Source organism: Mauremys mutica, chromosome 9 (assembly GCF_020497125.1).
Source record: "Mauremys mutica isolate MM-2020 ecotype Southern chromosome 9, ASM2049712v1, whole genome shotgun sequence".
In the NCBI taxonomy this organism is placed as follows: Eukaryota; Metazoa; Chordata; order Testudines; family Geoemydidae; genus Mauremys; species Mauremys mutica.
The window spans coordinates 53035731-53057634 of NC_059080.1; the positions used below are offsets into that span (position 1 = coordinate 53035731).

The window sequence follows — 21904 nt, forward strand, 5'->3', positions numbered from 1 at the left end:
TGACTCGCATCAAAGCATAACTCCGAGCTGCTCAGAGCTACCTGTGCAGGCCAGGCCCCTTCCCGACATGGGTTTTGTCCGCAAAAACTTTCTCCTGAAGGAGGCTATTAAAAATACGCAGCGCCGCGGATCCGAAATAGCGACATTGTTGGCCCTGGTTCTGTCTATTGTCAATGTCTATTCTTTTCTCCTGTAGCCAGGAAACCAGAGGAAATGCCAAGGAGCCTGGTTTTTAAACCTTGGGGAAAGTCCTGATAAGGCAGCTAAGTTAGACTTGGCTATGGACTGATATCTCCAATAGATCAGATACTCCAACCTCTCCTGAAAGCAGATGAGGCACACGCCGTCCTCTCCAGTGCATTACTGAGTCCATTTGTTTCACTTTTAGCAAATCATTGAACATAGGAAGTGGTTATTAAAATCTGTGTGGGTATAAACCAGTCAAAGTGAAACCGCAGCAAAAGGCTTTGTAGTTAACAGTGGAGATGAGATTAATAATTATGTATCCCGTATAATCTATAAATGCCCCGATCCTGCCAAAACGCAGGTGAGTAATATTACTCAAGTGAGTAGTCCCACTGAATTCACGTAGGGCCCCTCATCCGTGTAGCGTTACTCACCTAAGTTTTTTTCCCCCGGGATCGGGCCCCAAGATGCTTTCCTGGCCGGAAGCATCTGAGCTAGTCCTATGCAACTCAGTCTTTTAAGCTTTGCTTTCGTGCTTTTAGGAGGAAGCTTGTCAAAATTGGGATTTTATTCACACCACATGGTTTGCTTGTTTAATGACAGATTGTCTTTATTCAAAATGTCTTTGTTCAACAAATGAACAGGTTAACGAGGTAAAATCCTTCTGGATACATTTTTCAAAGACATGGTTGAAACATATTGAAATTACCATCTTTTTTTAAAGTCTTATTCTTATTTGTTTATTTAGTTATTTTTACAATTCTACTGCCTGACTTCATACCTGACGCTCTGTCTAAAATGAACTTCGGTCTAGTTGCACTGGATCACACAAATTGAAAGACTATCTGTTTTAAATTAAGCAAACACTATCATATCATGTTGGAAAGAGAAACGTTTCCCTTTTCTGTAACTTGTAAGAGCCTTTTTGACATGAAAAGCAATTTTTACCTATTAGTGCTTGATGGCAAAATATATATATATATATAATATAACACAGCTAATCTTGTCTTTTAATGTGCAAAAGGAAATAATAATAATAATATTAATAAATACCAGGACTTCAGAAATTCAAGTCCAAATAACAGCAGGTAATATAGAACTCATATACATTAATATAATAAATAAAACTCAAAACCGCCTAGCCTTTAGTCCAAAAGGGCAGGTCAAGATTTAACACATTTACAGTTCTTAGAGGTTTCTGCACCTAGCTGAGCCTCCAATTCCAGTTTCCCCAGGCTGAGGGAGAAATCTTTGTTTAATTTGACTAGCGAGTCTCTGCGTTCCAAGAGAAGTCTCTGTCTTTCCCCAGGTGCCATCAGATACACTGGCATCATTCTCCCATGCAGGTGGCCTTTTGCTTCTGCAGTTTCTATGTACATGCCCATGAGTGAATTCAAGTTCTGACTGCAAACCAAGTCTCGCTTGCGGGTATGTGGGTGTGTTACATGGCAGTCGCATGTGCTGAAGAATAGGGGTCTATTCCAGTCTTGGTCATGCCTGGGAATAATATGTAGGCAACTGGAGGTTGCAAACTGGAAGCCGACCAAGCTGTACAGTTACAGGGCACCACATACCCAGGGTTAGTTGGCGAAGGGTGAGTATGGGTGTGCTGGCTGGGGCAGCTCAAGCTGCCGAACGCCCCGCTCTGGTATCCCAAGGTGGAGGCGTAGGGCAGGGTGCTGGTGGCTAAGGTGTGGGGCACCTCGGTCATCTTCTGGATAGCGCTGGAGCTGAACTGGCTGGGGTCAAGTAAGGAGTAGGGTGCGGAGGTGGGAGGCAGGAAAGCCCTAGCCTTCTCCGGGGAGCTCAGCAGAGCGTCCGTGGCTCCCACGGGCAGCCCGGCCGCCTTTAGCGGGTCCGTGTCGCCCAGGTAAGGCAAAGGGAAGACATACCTGTCCTTCTTGAGCAGGTTCTTGGGCTTGCGCCGGGGTCTGTACTTGTAGTCAGGATGCTCCTTCATGTGCTGCGCCCGGAGCCTTTTGGCCTCGTCGATATAGGGTCGTTTCTCAGCCTCCGACAGCAGCTTCCACTCCGCGCCCAGCCGCTTGCTAATCTCCGAGTTGTGCATTTTAGGGTTCTCCTGGGCCATCTTCCGCCTCTGGCCCCGGGACCACACCATGAAGGCGTTCATGGGTCTCTTGATGTGATCGGTCGGCTTGGACATGGTGCTGTGGGGTGGGGGTCGCTCTGAGGAGTCACAGCGGTGCTGGGCTCACCTAGCCGACTCGCCTGCCTTGCCACCCAAAAAGAACCCCAAAACTCTCAGCTGATCATACCAGTTCTCCGGCAAATCCACAGGCAGTTACGGGGGGAGAGGTGTCAACGGAGGAGGAGGGGGGTAAGAAGACAAGAAGGAGAAAAGAAGTGAAAAAAGAAATCCAGGAGTGTCTCGGGTCGGAGTGATCAGTCTCTCAAGTGTTTGTGTGCGGGAGAGAGAGAGGGAGGGCTTGCTTTTGTGATGAGATGCTGCTGCCGAAGGTGTCTAGCCCTGCAAAGCACCTGGCTGGGAATGAGGAACAGCCGAGGACCAGGAGCCAAAAGCGGTGAAGTTCAAAGGCTAGCCTGCTCCGGACTGCACGCAATCTGACATAATCGCAGGGCGTTCACTCCCTAACCTGAGCGCCCAATCAGCTTGGAGAGAAGAATACCTTAAAAAGAGACAGTCTGAGAGTGAAGAGAAAGGGGGGCAGGCACTAAATACACGGGATTAAAGGGAATGCTTTTGTTAGACGTTGCGCTAATAGCACCAAATGAAACTCCGCGCGCCTCCTCGCTAGAGTTCCGGGCTGTTGGGGAGAAATGGGACGTATTGTACCAGCCACACAAGAAACAAAAAATAGCCGCTTGTGAGTTGGTAAATCAGGCACCACAAGTCCAATGCAAGGCAGCATTTCCCCTTCCTCGCCAACCTCGGGGACAAACACAATCCCAGGGCGCAGCTAGCAGCATTTCTTTCGAAAAATTCAAACCACCATCTAAATACAGTATATATTATTATGGTTGTTATAAAATACTTGCAAAATACAGGTACATCTATGCACTCACATTCTATGTCTAACGGCAAAGTATGCCAATCTAGCCCCCCCTACCTATACACACTGTACCTTTATACATCATGTGTCAGCCCTGTGTGTACCTGTTCAATATTCATTAGAGGAAGTAAGACAAATGGCAAAAGGGGGTTGATATAAAAGATAAACTAGTGTTTGATTATGGGGATAATAGTTAACTTTACACCGGCAGTTTAACAAGGCCTTTCTTTCTTTCTTTCTTTCTTTCTTTCTTTCTTTCTTTCTTTCTTTCTTTCTTTCTTTCTTTCTTTCTTTCTTTCTTTCGCCTCCACATTTATTTGAAATTGGAAAAATGAAGCCCACTAGTTGGATGAATTAGATGGATTGGCGCCGGGATTGGCCCGGTGTCTGGGGTAATAACACTTGGTACCTTGCTTTTGTGCTGCTTGGAGAATGGTCTGTTTCTATTCTCTGGTGGTTTGCGTTTTTTTTTAAATAGGTTATAATTCTTCGGGTAAGGAACACTAAATAACCCTAGGAATCACGCTGCATGCCTGTTTTCTTTGAATAATTGCCTGCCTAATGTGAAATGCCCTTGGGGGGAATATTTATTAAATGGAAACAATTGTCCCGAGTCCCTGTAGAGACTGGGTTTGTTAAAGGGTTATTGGCAACTGCACCTGCCAGGTTTAAAGGACTCGTCTAAAATAACGCTTAAGCACCTTCAGTTGTTCCTATATGCAGCGTTCAGCTTTAATAATCTATTTAAAATAGAATCTGGAGGGGAGAACTCTACCGATCTGACAGCTCTAAATATTTGCTATATTATCTTTCTCTTTCTTTTAATCGACGCTTCCAGACTGGCTAATCTACGTTCAGTGAAACTCACCAAAAAACCTCTCACCTCCTTAAAGCAGAGGACATGGAAACACGTCAATCTATAACTTAGCTGCAAAGTCTTTAGCCTTTATTTCCACAACAGCCCCCAGTACAAATTATAACAACGCAAATCCATCTGCCGATACACGTATATGGATTGGAAATAGCTGCGAAGATCGGAGTCTTTAGGGGGTCCCCTCCCGGTTTTCACTGAAATTATAGCCCTGTTCCCTGGTTTCTGCTTTTCCCACACTTGGAGTCTCCAATAAATTAGTTTAATTCAATGTCAATGCTAAAGGGTTGCGGGGAATGATTTAAAGTCCATTCACCTGTACGGGTTTGCCCGGCGCCCGAGGCGTCACCTGCTACTTAGACTGTACTTGTGCATTTAGCAAGATCTGAACAGACTTTTCGTTATACACAGAAACGCGTTGTGTATTTCTCAGGACTCAGAGATTTTTTATTTTATTTTATTTTATTTTTGCTACAAAGCCACGCTGCAAATTAACACGTATTTGGAACGGAATAGGCAGTAGCTGGGACACATTTGTAACACACCACTAATTTTACAGTACAATACATTCCCCCCTAGCCTGGGGCACTCAACATTTGCTCCCCAGTGTATATTTAGAGGCGACATCTGAGCAGCTAGTTCATGCATATTAAAAAAGGAGTATTTTGAATGCACGCAGGAGTATGTATTGGTATTTCTACTTTTAATTGCCCCCCCACCCCACACACACACCCCGTCAGCCAAGGGGAATCCCGTAGGTTGTGATTCAGAAGGAAATGGCCCATATCTTATCCTTTTTTTCTTTTGCAACCTTCCCCCCTCCCGCTTTTATATATATATATATATATATCCAATCTCTGGCGCTGAGTGATTCCTGAAGTTTCTGAATTTAAGCCCTTAACTCTTCTGCTTTTCATCCTGCACAAATACGCAGTCATCCAGCCGACTAATCTCAGGCACTGAGAGAGTCGTTTTCGTGTTAATCAGCATAAGGACTGTAGCTAAATATAGTGGATTCAGGCCCCTCACCATCCCCCCGCCCCAAGGATGGACCAGTTAATAGCACCGCTAATGTTTGCTGCTTTGACTGGGGTTCTGGGTGGATTAGGTGTGTGCGTGCGCGCGCGCGTGTGTGTGAAAAACCTGTTTTCCTCTCGTGATAACGCACTGAGCTGCTGCGGAGAAATGCTCAGAGACGCTTCGTGTCACCAAATGCATGGAGCCCTTCACCCGGTAGGTTGTGCTCTGCCTCAGCCAGTAACAACAGGCACCGAACCTCCTCTCCCAGCCGACACCTTGTGCAAAGACGGAAAGGTGGGGAGGGGCAGCACATTTCTTTGCTTTTCCTTGAAGCCCCGGTTTCCAATCAAGGAACTGAGACGGGCCTCAAGGAAGCAACTGGTCCTGCCAACTCCGCGGGTTGCACTGCACGAGGGTGGGAAGGAGGGTATCGCCTGCTCGCATTGCCACCCCTTCTCCTCTCCTGTCCCTTGCAGAATCCCACGCGAGTTGCTGGAGAAGTGACTGGGGGGGTGGGGGGGAATCAGGTGCCTGCCTCGCTCCCCCCGCGTCTGGAAAAACGCCCGTCGAGGGGACACAGACGGGGACAGAGCAACGCCCCAGGATAGTTCGCTGGCAGCTTTAGCGTCCGGGCTCCGCAGCTCCATTTAATTCGGTGCCACCGGCCCGGATCGCGACAGCAGCAGGCGGGGGCTGGGACGGGCTCCCCTGGACACGGCTGGTCAATGGCTTTTCAGCAACGTGGCCACCCTGGTTCCCAGGGGTTTCCTGCCGCGGGTTCCAGATACATCCAGGCCAGCACTGGCTAGGGCAGCCGGCGGGGCTGCTCCCACGAGCGTCTCTCTCGGGCTGGGCTCTGCAGGCCAAGCTGGGGAGGCGCACAGGGCAGAGCTCACTGCCCACTCCCACCAGCAAGGGGGCGGGGGAGCCCCGACAAACGCTGCGCGGATACTGGTGTGTCACCCACCAGGTAAAGTCTAGGAGTTCAGCGCGCCTGGCTTGGCATAGGCAGCCCCAGGAGGCGAACCCCCCGCCCCGGGAAGGGACGCGGGGACAGCCAGGGGATCCTCTTTGTTTACTGGCCTATCCCCCCTTGTCCCTTCCTGCGGGGAGGCACAATTCCTGGTAGGCATGTCAGCGGCTGGGGGGCTTTCCGTGGGACCCTCCCTGCGGGAGAAGGCGATCAGGGCTAGCTGAGGACTTGCGAATGACTCTACAGGTGCGCTGGCCGGCTAGTTTGCGGGAGTTCTCCCCGCAGCCCGGTGCGCCAGGCAAAATACACCATTCCGGGACCCCTTTTGCCTCTCCGCGGGAAGGAAATATTTCCCTGCCTCTCTTCCCCAGGAAGCCGCTGCTGCGGCAATTCCTTGCTAAAGGGACAGTCTCATTGCTGGGGACAGATGTGAGAGGGAAGGAAAGATAATGTTAATCCTGGCTGAGGAAATGTGTCCTTGTATTAGAGCTCCCAGCTTTCCATACCAGTGCCACTCCTCCATCAAACAAAAAGTGACAATCCAAACCCCTCCTTTGTTTTCATGGCTTATGTTCCGATTCTCCAGATATCTGTAGATCTATACAGATCATTTGTCATTGCCCGTGAAGATGAAACAACAGAAACTTGGCCCCCTTTTCAAGCGGGCAGATAGCAAGACAAATCGTTTGGAAATGAGGTGTGATTTGCAAGCCCTGTCTGCTACTGAAGTGTCTTGCGAATCAGTTCATGTTTGTTTGGAATATTGATGATAGAAAATACCCTGCTGTACTTTGATTGGTTGACACTTCTGCATTAATACACCCTATATATATATATGCTCTTCTGTCACATAGTTGTAGTATAGTGTGTGTGTGTGTGTATAGATATATATATGACTTTCCCACCACTTCCCGCTGTTTTTGTTGTTACATTGTAAATGCCTCCATTTAAAAAGAGAGAGTTAATCTGAATTGCCAATACATCCACCCCAACCGTTAAAAACTCCTATTTCTTATGTATGTGATCTGCTCTGGAAGGATACCTGTTGCAAAAAAACAAACAAACAAACAAAAATGTCCCCCGGCTTTTAAAAACTTAGTTTCCCTACTATGCTACTAGTTATGAATGCCTCCAAGGACAAGGATACCCGATTCCTCTGAAATCCGTTTCCCTTTGCCAGGTTGTTGAGACACGAAAACTAACAGTGTAATTATTATTCCTGAATGACACCTTGCTAATATAGAAAGATAAGCGTAAAATGATACGGAAGCATTACAATTCTCTTCTCGGAGATAGCTCATTTGGAATAATTTTAAACTAGATCAGAACATTTAGCCTGCAACCTAACGTCAGTCATAACTAGAACTGTAATTTAAACAAACAAACAAACACATTTTCTTCATAGGAATTACAATCAGGGTGACACTATTGTAATTCACAAAAGTAACTGACGAAGAGCGCAGAATATGCATTCAAGACCATTTTGAATGAACTGGGTCTCTCTGTTTTCTCTCAGATACTGATGTCTAGCGAGCCAGCAGGGCAGGTGTTGAACTTGAAGACGTCCCTCTTCCAAACTTTTAGTTGCTGGAAATTTATAGTTCCTGAAGAAAATGGATTTTAAAAATATAGTTCTCCTTAGATCTCATTTTAGGTTGTAGACTAAATGCTGGAAATAATATAGATATGCTGGAATTTAGTGGATCTATATCTATCTACATTCATAGCTATATTTATATATTATTACATTTTATGCACTAAAACCCAAGGATTTTAATTGAATGGTGTTAAAATAGTGTGCAGATTTTCAATAGACACTCAGCCCCTTGGTGCTTTTCACAGCTATTTAAAACGATGATTTTTTTCTGATGCTCTGCATGCATTCAGCTTTCCTTCCCTATGTCAGAACTACCTTGCTAGATTTCCACTGGAGGCAATGATCTTAAAATATATGTGATCAACTCAGTGTAATAGACTGAGTATTGGGTGATACATTTTTTTCCATTTGGATATATATATATATATATATATATATATATATACACACACACACAGATACAAAAAACTATATACATACACATATAATAAATACATATTGTGGGGAATGTAATACACACTGAACAGTGGTGTATAGTACACACACACATATAGAGTTGCACTATACTTCCTTGCTCAACTGTATAGCTAGATTGCTATACAAAGAAAAACATATATATACCTACACACATAGAGAGGAAAGAAAACACGAAGCCTGGAACGTGTGTAAGCTCGAAAGCCTCTCCCTTTCACCAACAGAAGCTGGTCCAATAAAAGCTCACCCACCTTCTCTCTCTAATATATGCAAATACACTAACAAAAGTTAGTTTTAAATAGAAGTATGTCAATATAGATTTAATGGAGCAAGAAACTATACTGCAACTATGTGACAGAAGAATATAGGCATTGCCAGACTGGAGCAGACCTGAGATCCTTCTAGTTCTGTATCCTATCTCTGACAATGGGCCCTACCAGCTGCTTCTCAGAATGGTGCAAAACCCCCTGCAGTGGGCAGCTCTGAGGTCATCTGCTTCCGGAGAAAGATTAGTTAGAGGTGGCTCATGCCCTGAGTTGGAGAGTTTGAACAGCCTTCCAAGGGAAGCAGTGGGGGTAAAAACCTAACTGGCTTCAAGACTGAGTTTGATAAGTTTACGGAGGGGATGGCATGATGGGACTGTCATAAACAGATAGTTAAGGGTTAAAGTCTCTTTTACCTGTAAAGGGTTAACAAGCTCAGTAACCTGATGAACACCTGACCAGAGGACCAATCAAGGGACAAGATAATTTCAAATCTCTCTGGAGGGAAGCCTTTGTCTGTGTTCTTTGTTTGAATTCATTCTCTTTTTGGATCTAAGAGAGGCCAGACATATTCTTCAAGTTCTCCAAAGTTTCCTGAAGTATTTTCTTCTATTCAGTGTAGTGAATATTAGAAAGGCGAATTAGTCTTATAATTTAATTTCTGTATTTGCAATTGTGTGTTTGCTGGAGAAATGTCTTTATTTCTGTTGCTGTTACTTTGATTATTCTGAGGAGGAGGGAGGGGAAGTCTCTCCAATTTTTATAAGTTAGACCCTGTAATTTTTTCCATCCTGGTATTACAGAGATAATGTACTTTCTTTCTTTCTTTTAATAAAATCTTTTCTTTTTAGACCTTGATTGATTTCTTCCCTTGTTTGGATTTTCAGGGGAAAGGGAGGGGGAAAAGTGAATCCCTCTTTGTTTGATTCAAGGAATTTGAATCCAGGTATCTCTCCTAAGGACTTGGAGAGGGGAGGGGGGAATGGATTATTTCCCTTTGTGTTAAGATTCAAGGAGCTTGGATCTGTGTTCCCAGGGAAGGTTTGGGAGGAATGTAAAGTGTACCAAAACACTATATTTTTGGTTGGTGGCAGCTTTACCAGATCTAAATTAGGATTTTAGTTTAGAGGAGTCCATGCAGGTCCCCATCTTGTGAACGCTAAAGTTCAAAGTGGGGAATAAACCTATGACAGGGACTGACTATGATGGCATGTAGCTGATTTGCGACTGCTAGCAGCAACTATCTCTAACGGCCGGTGGTGGGGCACTAGATGGGGAGGGCTCTGAGTTACTACAGAATTCTTTCCCAGTGTCTGGCTGCTGGGTCTTGCCCACATGCTCATAGTGCAAGTTATCACCATTTTTGGGGTCGGGAAGGAATTTTCCCCTGGTCAGATTGGCAGAGACCCTGGGTTTTGTTTTTTGTTTTTTGCTTTCGTCTGCAGCATGGGCCATGGGTCACTTGCAGGTTTAAACTAGTGTAAATGGTGGATTCTCTGTAACTTAAACCATGATGTGAGGATGTCAGTAACTTAGCCAGAGGTTACGGGTCTATTGCAGGAGTGGGTGGGTGAGGTTCTGTGGCTGGCAATGTGCAGGAGGTCAGACTAAATTATCACGATTGTCCCTTCTGGCCTTAGAGTCTAAGGGCTAGTCTACACTATGCGGTTAGGTTGAATTTAGCGGCATTAGGTCGATTTTATAAACAATGTGGCTACACAACCAATCCTGTTCCATCTTAAAATTGACTGCTGTACTCCTCCCCGATGAGGGGAGTAGCACTAAAATCAACCTTCTTCGGTCCAGTTTGGGGTAGTGCAGACATAGTGTTATGCAAATCGATGGTATTGGCCTCTGGTAGCTATCCCAGAGTGCTCCAATGCACAGGTGCCAACTTTTGTTGGCGCTGGTGGGTGCTCGTGCCCCCACCCCCAGCCCTGCCCCAACTCTGCCCCCTCCCTGGCCCATTGGGTGCCGGTGGATGATCATTTCTTGGCCCCAGCCCCAGCCCTGCCCCATCGCCACCCCCTCCCTGCTCCTATTGGTCCCCTCCCCAAATCCCCGCCCCAGCCCTGCCTTCTCCCCCAAAAGTGCTGCATTCCCCTTCCTCCCCCCTCACTCCCAGGTTTGCTGCACGAATCAGTTGTTTCACAGCAGCAAGCACTGGGAGCTAGGGGTAGAAGCAGGACCCGGCAGTGCGCTCAGGGAGGCGGTGGAGGCGGAGCGGAGGTGGAGGTGAGCTGGGGTGGGGGGGTGGGGAGCTGCCAGTGGGTGCTGAGCACCCACCAATTTTTCCCCGTGGTTGCCCCAGCCCGGGAGCACCCACGGAGTTGGCGCCTATGCTCCAATGTGACAACTCTGGACAGCACTTTTAACTCTGATGCACTAGCCAGGTACACAGGAAAAGCCCCAGGAACTTTTGAATTTCATTTCCTGTTTGGTCAGCATGGCGAGCTCAGCAGCAGAGGTGACCATGCAGTCCCAGAATTGCAAACGAGCTCCAGCATGGAGTGAACAGGAGACACTGGATCTGATTTCTGTATGGGGAGAAGAATCTGTGCAGGCAGCACTCCGATCCAGCAGAAGAAATGCTGATATATATGCCAAAATCGCACAGGGCATAGTGGAGAGAGGCTACACCAGGGACACAGCACTGACAGCAGTGCTGTGTGAAAGTTAAGGAGCTCAGGTAAGCCTACTACAAGACAAAAGAGGCAAACCATTGCTCCAGGTCAGAGCCCTATAGCGGGGTGATCACCCTGCTCCAGCCCTGGAAGGGTAAAAGCAGCCCTGGAGAGGGCTGCAGCGGAGGCAGCTAGGCTGATTAGAAAAGCACCTAATTAGTGGGCCACCTAACCAAAAGCAGCTACATTAGTGGGCCATTAGTGGGCCACCCAGCCTTATAAGAGGGCTGAGGCCAGAAGCTGAACACACAGAGACTCTCTCTGGATATTGAGAGGGATGGGCCTGGCTGCTGGGAGCTGAGCAGGGTACCTAAAGTGGAGCAGGGGAAAGGCCAGAGGAGCTGGGGAGCTCTGGCCTGGAAAACCCCTAGGCTGCAGGCCTTGTTAAAGGCTGAGAAGGTACTGGGGTTGCAGAGGGGCAGCCTAAGGTAGGCAGAGGCAGCAGGTCCAAACCCTCCTTGCCAACAAGAGTGGCAATTATACTGCAGTCCGCCCCAGTGAGCGGAGGCTAGATGGTGACTGGCAGTAGCCCAAGACTGAGCTGAGGTGGGGAGAGGGGGTTGGGGGTCCCTGGGGAGGGAAGACCCAATGAGACTACGGGGTACTGCAGGGGGCAGAACCCCAATAGAAGGGGCACCAGGGCCAGTGGCAAATGACACACCAGCCTGCCTAGGGCGCTCCGGAGGCTGGCGCGCTAATTCCCTGGACAACCAGCAGGAGGCACCACAGGGGTGAGTCGTCACCCTGCTACAGCCCTATACATGCCACTTCTATGATCAAGTGCATGCCATTCTAGGGGGAAAACCTACCAGTGACCCACCACTGTCCATGGACACCTGCAAGGGGGGAGTCTCACGCAACATGGATGAGGATTTTGTGGAGAAGGAAGAGAATTTGCAGCAGGCAAGAGGAGAATCCGTTCTCCCCGGCAGTCAGGACTTTTTCATCACTCCAGAGCCAATACCTTCCCAAGGCGGGATCCCCAACCCTGAAGCCAGAGAAGGCACCTCTAGTGAGTGCACATTTGTAACTACTCTACAGGGGTTAAAAGCAATTGTGTTTAATGTTTGATTTGCCCTGAACAATTGGGTTGCATTCGCAGCCAGTACAGTTACTGGAAAAGTCTGTTAACATGTCTGGGGATGGAGCGGGAATCCTCCAGGGACATCTCCATGAAGCTCTCCTGGAGCTACTCTGAAAGCCTTTGCGGAAGGTTTCTGGGGAGGGCTGCCTTATTTCGTCCTCCATGGTAGGACACTTTACCACACCAAGCCAGTAGCAAGTAGTCTGGAATCATTGCATCACAAAGCATGGCAGCGAATGGTCCTGGGTTTTGGTCGCATTCATTCAACATTCAGTCTTTATCTTTCTGTGTCAGCCTCAGGAGGGTGATATCATTCATGGTCACCTGGTTGAAATAGGGAAATTTTCGTAAGGGAAGAGTAAAAGGACCCTGTTCATGCTGGGCTGTTTGCGCTTGGCTAAAAGGGATCATTCTGGAGAATAGCCACGTGGCGGGGTGGAAGGAGGTATGTGCTGCACATCCACCCCGAAACCACAGCCCCTCCTTTTAAATGGCAAACACAACTGGCATTGGTAGCTATGGGAAAGGAGGGCGCTGCAGTTTGAAACCATTCCCACATGTTATGAACGTGGAAGAACCCAACCCCGCGTATCCTATGGCTTACCACAGCTGCCTGGAAACGGAATTCTGTTGCCCAGCCGTGTGTGATGTGTCACCATACCGGCAGGCTCTCAATATAAAAGGCAAAATGCAACCTTGTACCTAAAGCATGAGTGCTGTCTGCTGTGAATTGCTTGATTCACTGTGAAAGAGTCTCCCTTTTGTTCTCAGAAATGTATCTTCTTAAATTTTACTCTCCCTTTTTTTTCCCCCTGCAGGTGCAAATGTTTCTACGCTCCCCATATCGAGTCTCTCCCTGAGGTTATCACAGTTTAGAAGGAGAAAAAAAACGCACTCTCAATGACATGTTTTCCGAGCTCATGCAGTCCTCCCATACTGATAGGGCACAGCTGAATGCATGGAGGCATTCGGTGGCAGAGGCCAGGAAAGCATATAGTGAGCGCAATTAGAACATGCAGGAGGAGATGCTGAGGCTAATGGGGAGCAAATGGACATGATCAGGTGTCTGGTGGAGCTGCAGGAAAGGCAACAAGAGCACACACTGCCACTGCGTCCATTGTATAACCACCTGCCGTCCTCGCCAAGTTCCATATCATCCTCACCCAGATGCCCAAGAACGTGGCGGGGGCAGGCTCTGGGCACCCAACCACTCAACTCCAGGGGATGGCCCAAGCAACAGAAGGCTGTCATTCAAACAGCTTTGATTTGTAGTGTGGCTACAAGAAGCAATGTGACCTTGTCCTTTGTTCCTCCCCCACCCTACCTGGGCTACCTTGTCAGTGATCTCACTTTTTTTTAATTAATAAAGAATGAATGGATTCAAAACAATAGGGACTTTATTTCCTTTTCCAGCTGTGGTTGAAGCGGGGAGGGAGATTGGCTTACAGGGAAGTACATTCAACAAAGGGGGCGGGTTTGCATCAAGGAGAAACACACACAACTATCACACTGTAGCCTGGCCAGTCATGAAACTGTTTTTCAAAGCCTCTCTGATGTGCAGTGCACTTAGCTGTGCTCTTCTAATTGCCCTGGTGTCTGGCTGTTCAAAATTGGCTGCTGGGCAATTTGCCTCAACCTTCCACCCTTACTCTTACAGATATTATGAAGCACACAGCAAGCAGCAATAACAATGGGAATATTGGTTGTGCTCAGGTCTAACCTAGTCAGCAAACAGCACCAGCGAGCTTTTAAACTTCCAAAGCCACATTCTACCACCATTGTGCACTTGCTCAGCCTATAGTTGAACTGCTCTGTAGTACTGTCCAGGCTGCCTGTGTACGGCTTCATAAGCCATGGGAGCAAGGGGTAGGCTGGGTCCCCAAGGATAACTATTGGCATTTCAACATCCACAATGGTAATTTTCTGGACTGGGAAGAAAGTCCCTTCTTGCAGCTGTTCGAATAGTCTGGAGTTCCTAAAGATGTGAGCGTCATGCACCTTTCCCAACCATCCCATGTTGATGTCGGTGAAATGTCCCTTGTGATCCACCAGTGCTTGCAGCACCATTGAGAAGTACCCCTTACGGTTTATGTACTGGTTGGCAAGGTGGTCCAGTGCCAAGATAGGGATATGGGTTCCATCTATTGCCCCACCACAGTTAGGGAACCCCATTGCAGCAAAGCCATCCACTATGACCTGCACATTTCCCAGAGTCACTACCCTTGTTAGCAGAAGGTCACTGATTGCCTTGGCTACTTGTATCACAGCAGCCCTCTCAGTAGATTTGCCCACTCCAAATTGATTCCTGCAGTCAGGCATTGCAAGCTTCCACAGGGCTATTGCCACTCGCTTCTCAACTGTCAGGGCAGGTCTCATCTTGATATTCCTGTGCTTCAGGGCAGGGGAAAGCAACTCACAAAGTTCCATGAAAGTGGCCTTATGCATGCGAAAATTTCGCAGCCACTGGGAATCATCCCAGACCTGCAACACTATGCGGTCCCACCAGTCTGTGCTTGTTTGCTGGGCCAGAATCAGCGTTCCACTATATCAACCTGCCCCACTGCTACCATGATGTCCCAGTTGCCAGAACCCATGCTTTCAGGAACATCTGTGTCCATGTCCTCCTCACAATCATCCTCATGCTGGCGGCTCCTATTCAGGCTCTGCACATACTGCAGGATAATGCGCGAGGTGTTTACAATGCTCACAACAGCAGCGGTGAGCTGCGCAGGCTTCATGCTTGCCATGCTTTGGCATCTGCATTGGTAAAAAGGTGCAAAATGATTGTTTGCTGTTGCTTTCAAGGATGGAGGGAGGGGAGACTGACATGAACCCAAAACCACCCACGACAATGTTTTTGCCCCATCAGGTATTGGGAGCTTAACCCAGAATTCCAATGGGCAGTGGGGACTGTGGGATAGCTACCCACGGTGCACCACTCTGTGAGTTGATGCTAGCCATGGTATTGAGGACACACTCCGCCGACATACTGCGCTTAGTGGGGACATACATGTTCGACTGTATAAAATCACTTTCCAAAGATCGACTTCTATAAAATTAACTTAATTTCATAGCATTGACATTGAGTCTACAGCCCTTCCAAAACTTGATTTTTGTTGTGTTTATTTTTTAAACCTCATCACTGTGTTGCCGTATGATCTCACTGTTTATATAAATGCACGATCCTTTTTTCAATCCCAAACGCAGTACTCCATGCATACCCACAGCTCTTCCTTTTCAATCAAAGATTGTAATGAGTAAAACACCAGTTGTTTTAGTCTTTTAAAACGGCCATTTCTGGTAGTCTTTGTTAATGAGAAAGGGAATCATTCCCATGCTCAAGCTCTTTTTCAGTTCATAGACACACTCTGTAGGTAAAATGAACATCTGTCCATGTAAGCCCCTATCTACACAGTAAAACTAAACTCGGCTAGCCCATAGATTTCTGTTACTACTAGGGGACACCTGTATTAAGGGACCTGGTGCCTCTGTTGTAAGAAATGAAGCACATATTACTCTCCTTCGTCAATTCCTGTCCACACTACAGTTGAGTCTCTGCTTGCAATATCTGCATTTAAGTGCGACTGTTGGTAGAATGAGACTAAAGCAGTTTCCCAAACCATGATTCCCCCCTCGACCCTAATAAGAGTGCTAGTTGAGATAGTCCACAGTATGCTTTTATAATAGAGTTATAATGTGCTTCCTAGGAAAATAAAATCAAGCAGCGTTCTCAGTCCTTGCCAGACAAGGGAAAAATGCTTTGAATGATGCAAGCAACAACCATGTTCAAACATGTTTGCTCCTGGAATTGTTTCAATTGCAATATGCCCAGGGCATTACAATGACTCCAAACAGCTTTAGAAAACATTCAGAAAAGACATGAATGGGTGGACAGACGATATATTCCATATCAATGGGCACCAAGTTTGTATAATTTTTGGTGGTGCCCAGAATGGATCCAAGCAGAGCCATCCCATCCGTAGGACAGACCGGGGAAACTGCCCCAGGCCCCGTGCTTTGGGGGGCCCCACGCTTCAGAGGGATGCGTGGTCCAGGATGGGGTTAGCGGTGGGCCTGGCACCAGAAGCAATGAGTGACCCAGCCCGCCCCACCCTGCACCACGCCACTGGCTCCCAACGTCACTCGGGGGAGGTGCTGGAAGTCAGAAAGAGGCCGGGTGGGGGCTTGGGAGAAAGGGTGGAATGAGTGCAGAGCAGGGGTGGAAAGAGGCGGGGCAGGGACAGGGCAGGGGCAGGAAGAGGCAGGGCAGGGGTTTGGGGAAGGGGTGGAGTGGGGGCGGGGTGAAGCAGGGGTGTGAAGAGGTGGAGCAGGGTGGGGTGGGCTGAGGCCGGGTTGCTTACTGCTGCTGGTGACAGGCACCCCGCTAACTCCCCAGGCAACCCTGGACCCCACATCCCCCTGAAGCATGGGGCCTGCAAAGCACGGGGCCTGGGGCGGTTGCCCTGGTCTATCTTATGGACGGGACAGCTCTGAAAATATAAGCCCAAACATTGGTGGAACTGGGCCTACGTTCCTGAGTATTGGTGGAGCACGGGCACCATGGGCCCATATAACTTGCCACCTATGTCCATATCAGTTATGCTAGGCTAGTCCTAAGCATACAAATGACTGAAGGGCACTGTGATGTAAACACAACATGGTTGCCTCATGATATGGATTGTATATGGTTTGAGTTTGAACCTCAACTGTGTTTTGTAACCCTGCTAATGCCTTGGACTTTGGTTACAGATTATAGTTGCATTATCTAAATGACTTTCCCCTACCATGCTGTGCAAAGCCTTATGGGAAATACAGGGCCATCAGGTGGGTCCCTGGCAGGAGATGAAAGCAGAAGCCAGTGCAGAAGCAAAGAGCATCAATCCAGATAGCCCTGCACTCCGCAAATTCCCCATGGCCTGTGCTGGTGTTGGGGGTTCAGTTGGTTCTGATGGCTGAACCCCCTGATTCTTCTCCTGGTTGTAGATCACCCCCCACTGCCCCACCGAATGAAGAATTCACTCCAGTGAGTGGCCACTCACAGTTCCTGTCCCCGATGTGGGAGCAGCAGCAGCCTATGTAAGGGAGATGAGGGCTGATTAGTTTGTACTGTAGGTAAGCATGTTCACTTCGCCCTGGATGCCTGGTATCGAGTGGACTTTTTAGCTCTTTCATGACTGGGAAATCTTAGTCACCATGAGCAAGAGAAAGTGAAGGATAAATCATCTAAGGCTGAAAGCACAGAGGCCAAACTAGCTACCTTATTTACTTACATGCTCTTCCCCCCAACACACACGTCCTATTTCTGTGAGGTCTGAGTACCCCACAACCTTTAACATATTCATCATTCCAACACCCTTGTCAGGAAGGGAAGTGCTATTACCCCTGTTTACACATAGTGAACTGAGGCCCAGAAACAGACTCCAAGGTCAGATAGGGAGTCGTGGTAGAGCAGGGAACTGGCACCCCATCTCTAGCATATCAGGCCACTACCCTAAACACTGGGCTACCCTTCCTCTAATCCAGTCAACCCCAAATATTATCAGGAGGTCCAACATATAGAATACCTGCTACTAGCTTTAATATCCTAGTTATGATTGGTACATTGTAAAACACTGAAAGTCCAGATAAATAAATACCTGGCCAACATCTTTTGCAACACTCTGTAAACACAGTATATATCCTGATGTATTTTCTCACAGATAGCATTCAGAAGCAGTTAAGCAACATGAAAAATATAGTTCTGTTCAAGATTTTTGTGGCCCGGAGGAAAAAGCTCTGTGTATCGATCTGTGTAACCTAGTCACTGGTTTATCGGCTCCACATTTTTGCAAATCTAATGTGTTGTCCCTGAGTGCTTGAGTTTGCATTTGGAGATCTGAATGAGATGAATGGCATTTAAAAGCCTATGTAGCTACAGAAGCTGCACAACTAAGGAGTTTCAAGACTTTTTGTTATTCTAGTGAAGGATGTTTAAATGTATGTTCACTAAATTTATTTAAGATCTGCCTGTTTCAGACATGAGCATACAATTAAGTTAGATGTGTTGCTAAAACTGCTCTGTTTGGGTTAAAATGTGTTCTTTGCGAAAGATCTGCCACCACAAATGCACAGAATCATAGCCCCAATTCGGCACATGTTCAACTTTAAGCACAGGAGTAGTCCCATGGATTTGAACTGAACAGCTCACATGCTTTAAAATCAAGTGTGCACTGAAGTGCTTTGCCAGAGGGAGGAAGAACAGTCTTGGGATTAGAGCAGAGCTTTCCAAGTCAGGAGAACTTCAACTCATTCCTGCCTGTGTTACACATCGCCTGTGTCCTTAGGCAAATCACTTGGCCTCTCTGCATCTCAGGGGAAAACAATACATCCACATCTCACAGGGGAGTTGTGAAACTCACATGCTTCTTCCAGTCCATAGTGGAACTTCTGCTGATGCTGTAAGCTGGCCATAAGACCTGCGTGAGGACTGATGTCAATATAAATACCAAGGCTACTATCAACCTTCAAATGCTTCATTTATTCCACCCACCTAATTAAACTATATAGCATGTAATTTGTCCCAAAGAATGTAAATCCCTGGGATCTAGTCTTTCAGGTGAACCATAGTGAATCTAACTACTTCTGGTCATTACAGGTCCCACAGAACTCTTCACAAGAGTAGAGGTGTTAATTTCAGTGGTCTGGCCAAATTCCAGGATGCAGGGCCGCCCAGAGGATTCCGGGGGCCCGGGGTCTTCGGCGGCGGGGGTCCCTTCCATTCCGGGACCCGCCGCTGAAGTGCCCCAAAGACCTGTGGCGGGTGCCCCCCCGCCGCCGAATTGCCGCCGAAGCGGGACCCGCCGCCGAAGTGCAGCCCGGTCTTCGGTGGCAGGGGGGGTCCCCGCCGTGGGTCTTCGGGGCACTTCGGCGGCGGGTCCCGGAACGGAAGGGCCCCCCGCCGCCGAATTACCGCCGAAGACCGGGCTGCACGTCGGCGGCGGGTCCCGCTTCGGCAGTAATTCGCCACTGGGGGGTCCTTCCGCCCCGGAGCAGAAGGACCCCCCCGCCGGCGAAAACCGGGAGCGAAGACGCTCCTGCGCCCTCTTGCCCCGCCCCCTCTGGGCGGCCCTGACCCTATCCACCCCCCCAGAACACCCACAATCCAAACCCCCCCATTCCCTGCCCCCTGACCGCTCCCCCAATCTCTGCCCCCTCCCTGTGCCCTGACTGTCCCCAGGACTCCCTGCCCCTTAGCCAACCCCCGCCCCCCCGGGCCCCAGCCTCTTACCCCTGGCTCCCTCCTCACCCGGAGTGTCAGCGCCTCGCCCGACAGCCGCAGCGTGTGTCCGCCGGGTCCCCTGAGCTCCGTCCCGCTCAGAGCCGCGTGGTGAGGGGGCGGGGCTGCGAGCTCCACGCCGAGCGGAGGCAGCTGAGCTCAGCCCGGAGCTCCCAGCCCCACTCCCTCCCCACGTGGCTCTGAGCGGGGCGGGGCTCAGGGGCCCCGGCGGAGACACGCTGCGGCGCTGTCTGAGGACGCCGCTTGATGTGCTAGGGCTCCAGGAGCGGGACGGAGGCGGGAGCCTCAGCTGTTCTCTTGGGGGGGGCCCTGCGGAGCCCGGGGCCCGGGGCAAATTGCCCCCTTTGCCCCCCCCTCTGGGCGGCCCTGCCAGGATGGCTGACCTTACACCTAACTAGAGCTGTGTGTCCATAACCCCTTGCAGTGAAACACTCCTATTCTAACCTTCCTGATGCCTTCCTCCAAGCTAACAAGCAGCAGCCACCACCACCACATTGTCAAAAGAAGATAACATTTAATCCAATGTACCTCAGACAGACCCATCTCCTTTCTAGGTACAGTCCATAAAAGACTCATCAAATAATTGTTAATCATTTTATCCCACTAACTCTGTCAGACCGGGCTGGCTTAATACAGGTAAAAGACCCAAATAAACTAACAAGGTAGCTAAATCAAACCCTTTATGCATAATAGTCTACCCCCTGATTGCCCACTTCACTTCAAGTGACTGCCCCCAGTATGCTATACCCCTTCTGCTTAACAATCTGTCCCAACAAACATTTAGCTCAGACACTCGGCTTCCTTCCCCAGACCTGAGGAAGAGCTCTATGGAGCTTGAAAACTTGCCCCTTTCACCAACAGATGTTGGTCCAATAAAAGATATGACCTCACCTGTCATGTCTCTCTGAGGCACCTAAACATATTTAACCAAATCACAAACTCGTTAACTAGGCTCTACCTTAAAACCATCTAGGCTCTGAAGACTGGACAGCATGGTAAGAGCAGTATCTCACCATGGGTATATCAAGCTAGAGCTTAACAATCTGCACTGGTTGCCTGAGTCTTAAGATCTGGTCTTCAGCCCTTGCAGGCTCTTTTATAGAAGGAAGAAACCACAGAACCTAGTACCAGCTCTTGCAGGATAGCAAAGAACCTGAGGGACCAGGTCTCACAAATAACATCTCAGGCCCACCTCAAACATCTAATCGCTGGGGTACAGGATCCCACATGAGCACCTGGGGTCACATGGAACATTCAGCCCTTCTGACTGCTGCACTGAATTAGTACTCTTTGGAACGATCACAAAGAGTAAAACTCACCTCCAGATGCGGCTATGCTAGAAACCAACAACATGGATCCAACACTTCTGCACTTCCAGAGAGCAAGAGACTCCAAGAACACCGTTTCCTTTCTCCAGCTGGTCAAGAGGTTGTATCCATCCCTCTCAGAGGTGGACCCCTTTGTTAGGGGCTTTCCCTTCACCCCTCCCCTTGTTCTTGTCACGCAGACAGAAAGCAAGAAGACTAGAAATCTGAAGTGCAGACAATGTAATGTTATTGGGGTTAGTTTCAAGCAAGCATATCCATAGCTCTGATGCCGCAGAGCTGTTAGCCAAAATAGGCTCGTTCCCCCTGGAGCCTTTCCAATTACTCCAAGGAGGCACGGAGAGACAGGGGGACGGCAACCAGATTCTTTATTCAATCAGCTGAGTGGGTGTCTTTCTCGGCTCGTGCCTGAGAAGGAACACCCTATACAAGCATAAGACATGTTCTTTTATACCTATGAACAAACAATGTAGCGTGTCGAATTCTGCTAACCTATGCATTCTTTAATTCTGCTAACCTATGCATTCTTTAAATTTGTGTCTGGTAGAAATTAGGGGCCATCTATTCGCCTCCCCCTTTCCCTCACATACATCCTCTCCCATGGGTAGGCACATCTGTTTAACTCATTCCCTTTTTAGGTATACATTATATATATCGTGTGTCCATGTAACTTTAAACGGGGGTAGCAACTGGAAAAACAAGCGGGGAAAATGACAAATGCCTGAGCATATATTTGGCTTAAGCATATATCTGGCCCTTTTGTCTAACAGAGCCTTTACTATTTCCTCGTTCCCACCTCCTCCTTCTTAGCAGGCCCAAATATACCTGTAGTACACGTCCCTGGTCCCACTCTTACAATTTATGCTCATGTTCCATTTTGGAGGGTTGTGAGTCTGGGGGCATCAGTACCACCTCTTTTGTATCCCATGGGAGGGGTAGGGAGTGAGGTTGTGTTTCAGTCAGGGTCAGGCATTTCTTTGGCTTTTAGTGTTTCTTATGCCTCTCCCCCCAACCCCCTCACCCCTCCCAGCTGGTTGCTTGACCTTGGCTTGAAAGAAGAGCCAGGCAGCCTTGCAGTGTATGCTTGTATATTACACTCCCACCATACCCTGTACACTT

General features: G+C 48.3%; 1 protein-coding gene across 1 annotated transcript; it reads right to left on the bottom strand.

Annotated features, from left to right (window-relative positions):
• Positions 1-960: 960 nt before the first annotated feature.
• On the bottom strand, positions 961-2728 carry SOX14 (SRY-box transcription factor 14). The gene has a single exon (XM_045030728.1). The coding sequence runs from the start codon at positions 2348-2350 to the stop codon at positions 1628-1630; it is 723 nt and encodes a 240-aa protein (XP_044886663.1). The 5' UTR covers positions 2351-2728; the 3' UTR covers positions 961-1627.
• Positions 2729-21904: the final 19176 nt, after the last annotated feature.